Source organism: Rutilus rutilus (genome assembly GCF_951802725.1).
Source record: "Rutilus rutilus genome assembly, chromosome: 19".
In the NCBI taxonomy this organism is placed as follows: Eukaryota; Metazoa; Chordata; class Actinopteri; order Cypriniformes; family Leuciscidae; genus Rutilus; species Rutilus rutilus.
In genome coordinates, this window is record NC_140232.1 from 9,729,544 (window position 1) to 9,741,975 (window position 12,432).

At 36.0% G+C, this 12,432-nt stretch overlaps 1 protein-coding gene across 1 annotated transcript in view; it reads left to right on the forward strand.

Annotated features, from left to right (window-relative positions):
- Positions 1-12,432, forward strand: part of mtor (mechanistic target of rapamycin kinase) — a 222,836-nt gene that overhangs the window by 47,134 nt on the left and 163,270 nt on the right. The window contains exons 13-18 of the mRNA XM_084388404.1: positions 1,513-1,718; positions 3,897-4,019; positions 4,663-4,746; positions 5,155-5,247; positions 9,278-9,412; positions 10,073-10,202. Coding sequence (XP_084244530.1) covers positions 1,513-1,718; positions 3,897-4,019; positions 4,663-4,746; positions 5,155-5,247; positions 9,278-9,412; positions 10,073-10,202 — 771 coding nt within the window. The remainder of the gene's footprint in view (positions 1-1,512; positions 1,719-3,896; positions 4,020-4,662; positions 4,747-5,154; positions 5,248-9,277; positions 9,413-10,072; positions 10,203-12,432) is intronic.

Here is a 12,432-nt window from a genome sequence, read left to right on the forward strand (position 1 = left end):
GTGAATGATCAAGCAGATTGATCGGAAGCAACCTTGCAAGCAAGACTTGTGTAGTGCCGGCGTTGTACTCTCCCAGGTTCAGGAAGCTGTACTCCATAAAATGCGCTGTACACAAACTAACTTTTGGGTTGTACTGCTCAGGAACAGCGTTAAAAATAAAATCTAACCAATGATTCCTAGTGTCATTCGTTTTTGGAAGGCCAAAAAATCGTCACATCTATCCTATTTAACTGTTCAAGGATGACTTCCTTGTTTAATGGGAAGTGTTGCTCAACTTGTCTCTACAAAATGGTGCTCAGTAGTCTAAAGGTCAGGTAAAATTCTTTGGGAGAATAGAGTTAATGGGTGCTTCTCATTTCTTATTTGTGCATCCTTGCTTTTTTTCCTCGCTTCCTAACTCTACCACCTTAGGATGTGAGGGAAGGATACAAAGAAAGAAAATGAAGATGTAGGAATCAAAAGAAAGATTTTTTGTACATTGGAATGTTCTTGATCACTTAAGCATCATTTCAAAGCGTCATCAGCTGTGCTCAAGGGATATGCCCTTATGTTGTTAAAATTTGGTTAAGAAATTCACAATAAATATTAATAAAGCAAGTCCTGTTGAAATATATCATTTGTATGGTTTATTTAAACTACAAACTTCCATTTAAACTGCCATGTTCACTGTGAGGACCAGCTACTTCTCACTGTACTCCTCCCCCTTACAACGACATACATTTTGGATGCTGTTAGATCCAAAATGCTTGACTTGGAGAGAGTACTACTTAAGGTACTTTCTTCTTTTTTTTTGACAACAACCATGTATTTCACTGCTGTTGCGTCTTACTGTGGGAGATGAAATAGTCGATACTCTTCTCGTAGCTTTCGCCAGCTCTTAGACACTTGCTTGGCATTTTTCTGCTCTTGTCTTTTGCTAAAAATCACAAGAAGCTTAAAGTGAAGGTCTTATTATTTCAGGGACCTTATTTCAAGTACCTTCCCTTTTTTTTATAGTATGCTCATCATTGTGCAACAATGATTTTTTTAATACTATTTGACCGTTCTCCTATTTTGTATAAAGAAATAAATCTCCTGACCATTCTCTTCAATGTGGTTTCTTTGTTGTCAGCATGAATCAAAGAATGATACAGTAACAGATATGTAACAAAGAAAGGACTCCTACTTTAATTTTTACTTCAACATACTCACGTTTATCAAAAAAATTCCATTAACTTGCATGTTTTATTAAGTTTTAATTTGGTAACTTCTGGAGGGTGTACTCATTTTTCCAACTTCTGGAGGGTTTACTCATTTTTCCAACTTCTGGAGGGTGTACTCATTTTTCCAAGTTTGATCACTTTGATAAAAAAAAAATCTTATTTTCCTCTTTAATATTGACATGCTTTTTTGGTAATTGGTCTACCAGATTTTTACTGTGAAATCTTCTATGTGAAGAGAAATTGCTAAATTGTAAGTTCAGAGTGGGTGTACTCATTTATGCTGTGCACTGTACATGTGGCTTCCTCTCAGACCCTGATATTCGATACTGTGTGCTGGCCTCCCTGGACGAACGCTTTGATGCCCACCTGGCACAAGCAGAGAACCTCCAGGCTCTGTTTGTGGCACTTAATGATGAAGTGTTTGAGATTCGTGAACTGGCCATCTGCACTATCGGCCGTCTTAGCAGTATGAACCCTGCCTTTGTCATGCCCTTCCTGCGCAAGATGCTTATTCAGGTATTTACATTTTTCACAGCACATGGCTATATTTGAAATGGCATCCTACCATACTACTCATACTACTCTTATATATTTTCAATATTCAGTTCTCCTGACTAACATATGAGAGTGTTGGTGCTGGTGCCACCAAGTTGTACATATGGTATCACCAACAGCTGATGTGTTAGCACCAGCATTAAAAAATTTAAGTCAGAACTAATAATAATACTAGCGATAATACAAAAATACAACCAAATGGTTTTTATAAAAAAAAAATATATAATGCTAATCCTTGTGTAAATTTGATATCCAACAACAAATATTTGTTTAAAGTTCATATTTTAGATTAACTTATTGCGCTTATTTTTCTCCATCTTTAAAGTTGAACAATGACTCTGTTGCTGTTATGACAAATTGTTTTGCAAAATGGAAATATACGCATGAATTTCAATTCATAACATTTATAGAGTATATAAAGGTAAAATGTAAATTGTGTGCTGGAGAAAAGCATCTCTTATATGTATTAAACAACACAAGCCCTAGTGATATCCTGATATATGGCTTGAGACTGAAATTGCCACTTGACACTGTATATCTCACAACTGTGTCTTTTATTATATACTTATTTTATCTCGCATTTCTCAATGTGTCTGTAAAAACACTTGAAAGAAAGTAAAAATTTTAGGACAACTGCTGATATCTTGTATTTCTAGGAATTTCTAAGAATATCTTTTTATACAAACCTAACGCTCTCATTATTATAAAGTAACTGTAATTTGTAATTATAAGTGAATGTAATTTAAAGCCCATTTTAAAAAACAACTCACTTGAAAATATGTTTACTACAAATGTGTACTTTTGCATAACTGTGATTGTAGACTGGACAAAAATATTCATGAAATAAGACAATTAAGTTGTCAAGTTGTTAAATATTAAATATTAAATCAACTCGCTCAATTGAGAAATATTTATGTAGATTATCTTGTGAATACCTGCATAAACCACGTGACATTGGAGTTAATAGATTTTTCAAATCCTTTTACTAAATATTTGTCAGTTATTCTTTTTTATTGACATTATATTGTGAGTTTCTCGAAATAATGACATTAAACATACAGTTAATACATTCAGAAAAACTATGTTAATTCTGTCAATTTTTATATATTATACATCACATGTAATGTATAATATAAACCAAGTGACATTTAAAGATTGATTCAAGACTTGGAGTGGCCAAGAGGTGTCTGATCTGGCCTAGCTACTGTGTGTTGAGCTACAGTAGGTGTTCTCAACTCTGGCCCAGAGGTCCACTTTCCTGCAGAGTTTAGCTCCAACCCTGATCATACTTAACTGCATTTGGCTGTGTCCCAAAGCTGAAAAATTCTGCAGGTAGGAAGGCAACAAGCCATGTCTGAATCCAAAGATTGTCACATCTTGTCTACTGACATACCTTCATCTGACTGATTTTTGAAGGCAGCACAGACATTGTAATTTCTAAAATCTAAAATTAATATAATTTTGTTTCTTAAACACAGAGTTATCATCTAGTAGGGGAAGCCTTAGGTTCAAAGGTACTTCAGTACAGATAACTTCTGCAGTACAGTTACTGTTATCTAAATTTAGTGTAAAAATGTCTTCAGCCTTGGCAGACCAATAAAATGAGTTAAAATAGAGATGTTAAAGATTGTGGGATACACTATTCCATACAGTGGAATACTTTTTATACTGCACATTTTGCCAAATGTAGTAGGTTATAATAAACTCATACTCATATTAAACACTGCAGAATTGTTACGAGGAATTGTAGCCATTCTTTTCTATGACTTTACTTCATCTCAGTTACCAACAGATGGAGTAAATGAGTAAATGTTTTTCCACTGAAATAGCAGCTGTTTTGTTTCACCATAGCTCTAGTCAGCCTTGTCTGACTCTGTTTTCCCTGGCACCTCAACAAATTCACTTAACTGTTGGCTAGCAACTTTCATATTGCTTGGAAACCTTTAATATTAAGTGTGCTGCCATTACTGTCTTCTCATTAGAAGAGTTCTTGTTTTATTTGTTTTTATAAAACAATAATATGATAGTCTCTGTCAAATATTAATTGTTTTGTTACACATCTGTTATGAATGTGTCTGTAGTTATACAATTGAATAATGCCAAACTTGGTACTGTCCAATGCAATAAAACGTTGTCCAGATCCTGACTGAGCTGGAACATAGCGGTGTGGGCCGAAACAAAGAGCAAAGTGCCCGCATGTTGGGTCACTTGGTGTCTAATGCCCCCAGACTCATCCGCCCATACATGGAGCCCATTCTCAAGGTACAGTCACATCCTTAATACCTCTGCATGTGTTTTAGGGATGTTGTCAAATGTGTTGTGAAATTTTGTAACAGGAAGTTTATTTGTTTGTACTTGGAAAATAGGCAAGATAATTTCTGCAGTTGACATTCAAAATTTTTTAGTGTTCCTACTAATAGTATATGTTAATTTCAGAATGAGGACTTTCACAGTTTAATCCACAGCATGAATTTTCAAGAATCAATATTTATTTTCTTAAAGTGCCCTGTAAACAATGTTTTAACTTATTTATTTTTTAAAACATTTGTAAAACTAGATAAACACAGACTTTCATTAGAAAAGAGAAAAACTTGTTTAATATGGTCAGTATATAATGTTGGATTGGTCAGTAATTTTTTGCAAAGTGGGGCTTAGCAACGGATTGATTACTGTTGTGTGACAATGTGTTAAGAATTTTTTTTCTGTTTTTTTTTGCTATATCAATAGTTTTGTTCCTATTAATAGTACTTTATACTAAGCATAATTATTGAGGTAAATTTTAAATTCATTATGATTCCCATATCTAATTACTTGCCAGTCACTTTTCTGGATGTAGATATTGTGATGGTCTTGAAGTGTGACTAAATGTTTGGGATGTATTTTTCCATTTTTGTTCTTCACACAGGCCCTCATCTTAAAGCTGAAAGATCCCGATCCCAACCCTGCAGTCGTTATCAGCGTTTTAGCTACCATTGGAGAACTTGCCCAGGTAATGGATCATTTTCTAGCCTGAACTTTAGACATCATCTACAGTACCTTTAAAATTACCATGTCTACTTCCTACTCAGTGCTGCACAATATTTAGGAAACTTTCAGGAGAATGGTCAGGGTAGCTCTGTTGAGAAGACAAACATAGAGACAGAATGTTTATGGACAATGGGTAAGGAGGAGGTTGGAGAAAAGGGATTAAGTGTAAGAGCGAATTGTTTTTTCCGCAGATAAATGGTATAAATGGTGACGTTAGATATGACTACTACGGTTGGTATTAAACAATGGACTAGAGCAACCTGGATGATTCACATTCAAAATATACACTCAAAAAGTCAACCCTGAAAGCTCATTGATTTTGCTCAGTTGAAATGCTGTGAACCGTGTCCCTTTCTTTAATATGTTCCAGGTGAGTGGACTGGAGATGAGGAAATGGATGGATGAGCTCTTCCCCATCATTATGGACATGCTGCAGGACTCATCTTCATTAGCCAAGCGACAGGTTTGCTCATTCTCATTTTAAACTTTAGGCCCATCGTTATTGCTTGTGTTTTTATATTTTTTCGTTTGGTAGTGTGATCTAAGATTTGGCAGTTTTTATTAACCTCAGTAGCCGCTTTTCCACTGTCGGGCCAGTGCAAGCCAGGGCTAAAGGCAAGGCCAATAGCCTCGGACCTCAAGCACCGAGCTCAAAATCAAGTCCGGTATCCACTGTCGGGCCAGTAGCCCCGCAGCGCTATCCTAAAGCCCGCCTTTAACACGCCTCCATAGAACGACATCACCATTTTACCAGCTGACTGAAAACGATCTAGATTGCAAAATGAGCATGACAGAAGCAAACGTTTGGTCTTTACTTAAAGATTTAAAATTCCAGCATTGATATTTGACATATGTTTTACAAAAAAAATATTTTACAGTGACAGTAATTTATTCATTTGTATCAGGAGTGAACATCAATCATGCTGAATCAAACTGGTATTTACCATTTCACATAAAAGAAGTCAAGTCAAGTCACCTTCATTTATATAGCGCTTTTAACAATATAGATGGTTTCAAAGCAGCTTTACAGTGATAATCGGAAACAGAGATTGTTTTGGCTTTATAGCAGCTCTAGAATAAAGTTATTGTCCAGCTAAAGTTAGTTTTGATTTATTCACTTCCGTCACAACGATCATTAGTTATTAACTTAGGGGCCACTAACACGACACCGTTCGACCAGAAAACCCTTAAGTTCTCTCTGTGCAAACTTTAAAAACGCGAACCTGTGAAAACACTGATGGCGTGCACATGCGTATTACGAGTTCAGTCTATAGGTATGCGTGTTTGAATATATGTGCGCAGGCGTGTAGTCCTTCTTTACAAACCAACCCTCAACAAACTACTTGTCTGAGTTTGAACCGGAATTATCCCGACAATGTTTTATCTGTACAGGGGTAAAGGGAAGGGAAGGAGGTCTTCACAGGGGAAGAGACTGTACAGGGGAGACAGGGGAGAGTTAGTTGACACTTCAGGACTGTGTTGTCGTCGTGTCCAGGTGCAGGTCCTTCATCAGATCTGGATACAGCCTGGATCCGGCGGACTGCGGTAAACCTTGGGATAAACAGAGAGACTAATATTAGCGTAGACGCCATTCTTCTTATGATATAACGAGTACATCAGGATTTATGGGAAGTGTTCCCGGTTCACTTCTTTAGAAAGCGTGAGCATTTATTAATTTTCCACGAAATGATGCAATCTGAGGAGGTTTGAACGATCTCTCCCACCTCACTATACTGTTATCTGTTATCGAGTTAACAGGAGTGCATGTTTTTTATGAAATATGCAGATGCATTAGTTCGGTATCAATATAGGCACAGGGTAATAAATACACGATTATAATCATATATGATTTGTCTACATTCTTCAAGGAGTCTCTGGTATTTTTCATAAACATGTATTTATTATGGTTACGCATAAGTAGCCTTTAGCATCCCAAATAAATATATTTCTGCCTCATACGGTGATCAGAATCGCCATCTTATTTCAACCACTCGCTGGTGTCTGAAAGTGAGTTTTGAGCTGAATTTTTTTTTAAATGTTGAAGTTAGCGGGTAGCCTGGTATGATAACATGGGAAATGTGCAGCGGTGTTGACTGTCTTCTGCTCCAATAAACTCCGCCTTTGTTCATGACCACTCCTCAAGCCCCAGTTGACCCACTTTGGACCAAGGTATTCGGCGGGCCAAATTACCCTAGCCACGATGAAGCTCCGACGTGGCCCGATCAAGCCCCGGAAGTGACAGTGGAAACGTGACTAGCCCTGGCAAGCACTAGCACGCTCACTTTTGGCCAGACAGTGAAAACACGGCTAGTGAGATTGGACCAAACTCTCTCAATACTGTTTCAGAAAATAGATTTTGTATACTTTCAATTTTATATGTGAAGGATTGCTCTTTATCAAATTATTGACCATTTATTAAAGCTAAACTGCAAAAATGATTCAAAAGTCATATTTTAGATGTCACAACCTTTAGCTCATTAATATATGTTCTCGACATTTATATATCAACACCTGCTCAGTATTCTTAAAAACCTGGTCCATACAGAAGAGCAACAGTGCTACTTATAATTCCTTGGTGCTTGGAGGGCAGCCAATTGTAATGAAAAACAAATGTATGCAATTTCCAGCAAAATCTGTCCTAACAGCTCTAAAATGTAAAACGTTATTATAGGTTGATCAAAGTGTATTTGGGTAAAGGAAAGACACGGTTTGAATGGAAGAGGTTTTTTTTACTTATAAGATGTTTTTTTTTTGTTTTTTTGAAACACAGTGTAGCTTTAATCATTTTCTTTTTGTCTCAATTTGGGGGTAAGCTTATGCTGTTCTTAACAGAAAAAAGTATTTTCTGTAAAAACAAACAAAACAAAAAAACATCATTTTTTGCACATATATTTTCTTGCCTCTGAAGCAGTTTGGTTTTTGTCCTATACAAAGCATTATGGGTTATTAAAGGCACTTTACTTTCCCTTCTCCATAACAATGGAAACATTCTGACATACTTGCATTCTTCAATAATATTTGGAGGCAGTCTAGAGTGCACACTTTAAGTCTGAAAGGTTTTATAGACCCGTTATGAGGTGCGGTCAGATGTCTTCAACATTTACAAAACGTTACACAAGGCTTTCATTCTTGGTGTGACGTTGTGAGATTCTGCTTTAGCAATCAGGAGTGTTGTAGAGTTTGGATGTTTTAGGTTGCCTGAGGTTCACAGAAGCTCATGTAACTAAATACTTTACCTTCTTTGGACTGTGTCTGGGGCTTTATTTGTCTTTTTAGATCAATCTTTAAAAGTCATTTTCTCAATAAAACAGCTTAAAAGTGCACTCAGTAATATTTCCTTATTGGAAAAAAAAAAGCAAAGAAAGAAATGTACAGTACTTTTGTTTAAAAAGGTTTAAAATCATGCATACTCACATGATAAAGACTCCAGTCCTGTCAGTAGATTAATAAAAAAAAGTTTTGAATTTACAAGTAGCAGGTAACCTCATGAAGACAAGCATATTGAGATCAGATGACCAGCTGAATACAGCTCACTTCATCTCAGTAACCCCTCTGACAATAGCCATTTTCAACTATTTTTATGCGCATTTTGATATATCGTATTCAAAAATGCTGGATGGAACGACAAGAATACTAAAAATGCACATAAAAAAACGTACAGTATATAGAAAATATACATTTGTAGTAAAATACATTTACCGGCTAAATTCCTCGATATGCAACAAAAAACTCAAGTGACTTTGCCTCAACAGTGGATGTGATTGGATAACTAAACCAACGGACTAATTTCATTGCGCAGCATCTTAAATGTTGATTTGATCATTCTGAAATGCCTGAGCCAAAGTCTGTCATCAAAATGATTTGGGGTAATTCCCTCCCAGAAGTGTCTCACATGATTGCATTCCCAAACACCAGGCATCTAAACGCAAGATAAAATAACAGCGTTTATTGCGTTTAGTTTGCACACTCTGAGATGCAAGTGATTTATGTAGGGAAAAAAAGATTTTCACCTACATATTTCGACACACAAAGCTGACCAATGTTGCTAAAAAATATTTGGATATCTTTAATTATTTTGATGATATTTATTATCTTGATATTTATGCATTTGTTCTAAAATTGTTTAAAAATGCTTTACTTTTTTCTTTCTCTCAGAGAAACCATCATTTCAACAAATTAATTGTTGCAGAATAGCTTCGATGTTTAATGTATTGAGTAAAATCGATTTAATGTAAATAAAACAGTAAAATCGAATAAAAAATAATGTGACATGTTTTTCACTGTCATTTATATCCAACAATATATATTTCTCATACACTGTCAGGAAATACTGGAAAAAGATAGTGAAGTAATGTAATGATGCAGCATTTAGAAATGTTAAAGACCAAACACAAAATGATTAAAATCATCATGATAGCCAAACACCTATAATGAATATTTGGTAATCATAAATAAAATACACAATAACACCCTATTGTCTTCTGTCCCACCAGGTGGCACTTTGGACTTTGGGTCAACAAGTAGCCAGTACTGGGTATGTGGTGGAGCCATACAGGAAGTACCCATCTCTACTGGAGGTGCTACTCAACTTCCTGAAGACAGAACAGAACCAGGGGATTAGGAGAGAGGTATTGATTTCTATTCTTGTCATTGAATGCCACATTCCATAAATTTGGGTTCAATGTAGGAAATTCCACCTCAGGTCAAAGTTTAGTTGTTTTATTTATTTTATTTGTATTATTTCAGCAATGATCATTGATTAACCTTAAAAACATGTGCAATAAATAAAACAAAAATAAGAATGGATAATGGGGTTACACATTTAGCATAAATTCAGCGATTACTTATTAGGGGCTAGATAGTTTGGGACCAAATGTTGGTTTGTTGGTTTTGATAAAATTATGTTTTTAATAGTGTTTTTTTTTTTTTTTTTTTTTTAGCTTGATGAATGTTGTCAATACAATTTGTATAAAAATTAAGAAAATTGAATGTGACTATACTTTTTTAATGGGGGATTGTATGCTTTACAAGGGATGTATGCAAAATATATCTCATTCAATTTTCTTACAAATTACTTTTGGTAAATCATTAAAATGTTACTATAATTTGGTTATCAGTAGAACAGATCTTAAATTATGATACTGTTGTGTGATAATTGATAATTGTTTAATACAATTACTCTCTATAGAAGATGGAATTTGCTTTAAAAAATGTATTGCACTTATACCCTAGAATACAAAACCATTTCCATTTTTAAGTTGAAGTTGTGCTTCTGTCACTTTTGTTAGGCTATACGTGTGTTAGGTTTGCTTGGAGCTCTGGATCCCTACAAACACAAGGTGAACATCGGTATGATTGACCAGTCTCGTGATGCTTCGGCCGTCAGCCTCTCAGAGTCCAAGTCCAGCCAGGATTCAGGTGATCAGATGCACCCATAGCTTGTTTGAGCATGCACATCTAAAAACAGAGGGTTCTCAGCACACTAATGTGAGTTCACATCAACATAATTAATCACAGATGCATAGAAGAGGCCGGTCATCCAACACACGCGTTCTCCAGAGCAAACAGAGCACATCTTCATTTTATCCTTTTCTTTCCAGAAAGACAGCCAATACTCCTGGGTAGCGTGCTCACAGATTGTTTGGCCTTTCACAAAGATTTGTACAAACACTTCATCCTTTTATTTTCTTCTTTTTTTTTTTTTGCCTGAGTACAATAAAGTCTTTTAAAGGTATAATAAAAGTAGATCAAATTACAATGCTGTTTTTATAAGTCGTTTTACACCCATATCATTATCACTCGTTTTCCACCCATATAATTTTTTTCCTAATTTCATATGCATGTGCCCAAAAATCTAAACAAACAGTTATCAGATGAATACATTTCTTCTCCCACTGTTGTGAACACAGTGCCCAAGTACAACATGTCCACTATTTCTTAATCCAGAATTTAAATGGAATGTGAATACAAGTTATAGCAGCATTTGTGGCATAATATACCAAAAAAATTATTTAGTCTTTCCCTTCAGATTGTGAGAGAAAACAAACTACTGTTGCAGTTGTATGAATTTGTAGAACTTTTAAAACCAAGGGGTTAAAGGGTAACTCTCACCAAATTGCAACCTAGGCTATTTTTGTTAATCTACCCGAGTCAAACATTCGTGTAAAAGCATAATTAGAATGGAAACGCAACTTTCAAGATTGACTGTATTTTCGTTTTCGGTCAAAATGCCTTTTGAATGGGAGTACTAGGGACACTACTATGATAGCATCAAAATCGGTATTTTTAAAACACTAAGGAGGCTCGACAAAACATGAAACTGTGCTTGAAGTATCACCAGGGGCTCTACACATGAACTCGAGCATTGACAACATTGTTTGTGTACACAAAGTTAACTAAAAAGAAAGGTTTTGTACGACTCACTCTATCAGTTAGTGTTTCCGTCCGCCGGCATTTTGTCAGTCAAAAATAGTCGATCTCCGAATGCAACGTAACAGGGAGGAGAGTAAAGATGGAAAGCTCCTAAAGCTTAGTTCCATATAAATTCACGGATAATTTGTTGTTTTGTCATTAGTGAAAATCAATATTGACCTTGTATTTGAAAAAGGATCCTCATATAAGAAACAATACTAAAATTAAGAGTCAGTTCATTCGCATTTGGAGATCGACTATTTTCGACTGTCAAAATGCCGGCGGCTGGAAACAACAACAGTTGTTCAAAACCTTTATTTTTAGTAAACTCTGTGTACACAAACAATGTTCTCAATGCTCGAGTTCATGTGTAGAGCCCCTGGGGATACTTTGAGCAAAGTTTCATGTTGTGTCGAGCCTTCTTAGTGTTTTAAAAATAGCGATTTTGATGCTATCATAGTTGTGCACCTAGCACTCTCATTCAAAAGGCAATTTGACCGAAAACAAAAATACGGTCAAACTTAAAGGTGGCGTTTCCATTATAATTATGCTTTTAAATGAAAGTTTGCCTCAGGTAGATTAACAAAAAGACCCTAGGTTGCAATTTGGCGAGAGTTACCCTTTAAGGCTTTCTTGATTATCACTGCTCCATTGACACCTGCCAGCTGGTAGATACTGTAACTACACTATCTGGCTGCCAAGGTGCCACCAGATCACCATCGTTCTGATGCCATTTTATTTAGGCTCTAGAGTCACAAACATTTAGCTGTACTAGTCACATGACACTTGACAATATTAGCTTAAAAATGTTCTGTGGGTCCATGAGCGAAGGTTGAAGATTGAGTGGGTCTGGGTCATGTATTACAGCTCCTCATGGCAAGTGTCTGGCTTCATTAGTCGTTCTTCAGAGTATCAGTGTCCAACAGCTCAAACCTTCATCTCCTGTTGTGCAGGGAGAATAAATAGTTTTAACAGCAGGGCCTCATAAAGAAGCATGCAGCAGGAAGTATAGATATCTCTCCAGTGATGCATTAGGTTAAAGTAAAGGTCACCGTCTGGGACAGCTCTGTCTGGGTCTGTACTTTTTCTCCTGTCCCACTTTAAGAAAAATATCTTCTCATAGGCTGAGAACTGCCTGCTGACCCTCTTATTGTGATAACAGAGCAAAGGGAAGTTTAATGCTGAAGGTGAGCTCACTGAATGGTGGGCAGGAAGAAAGTTTATAATAATTTTGGTC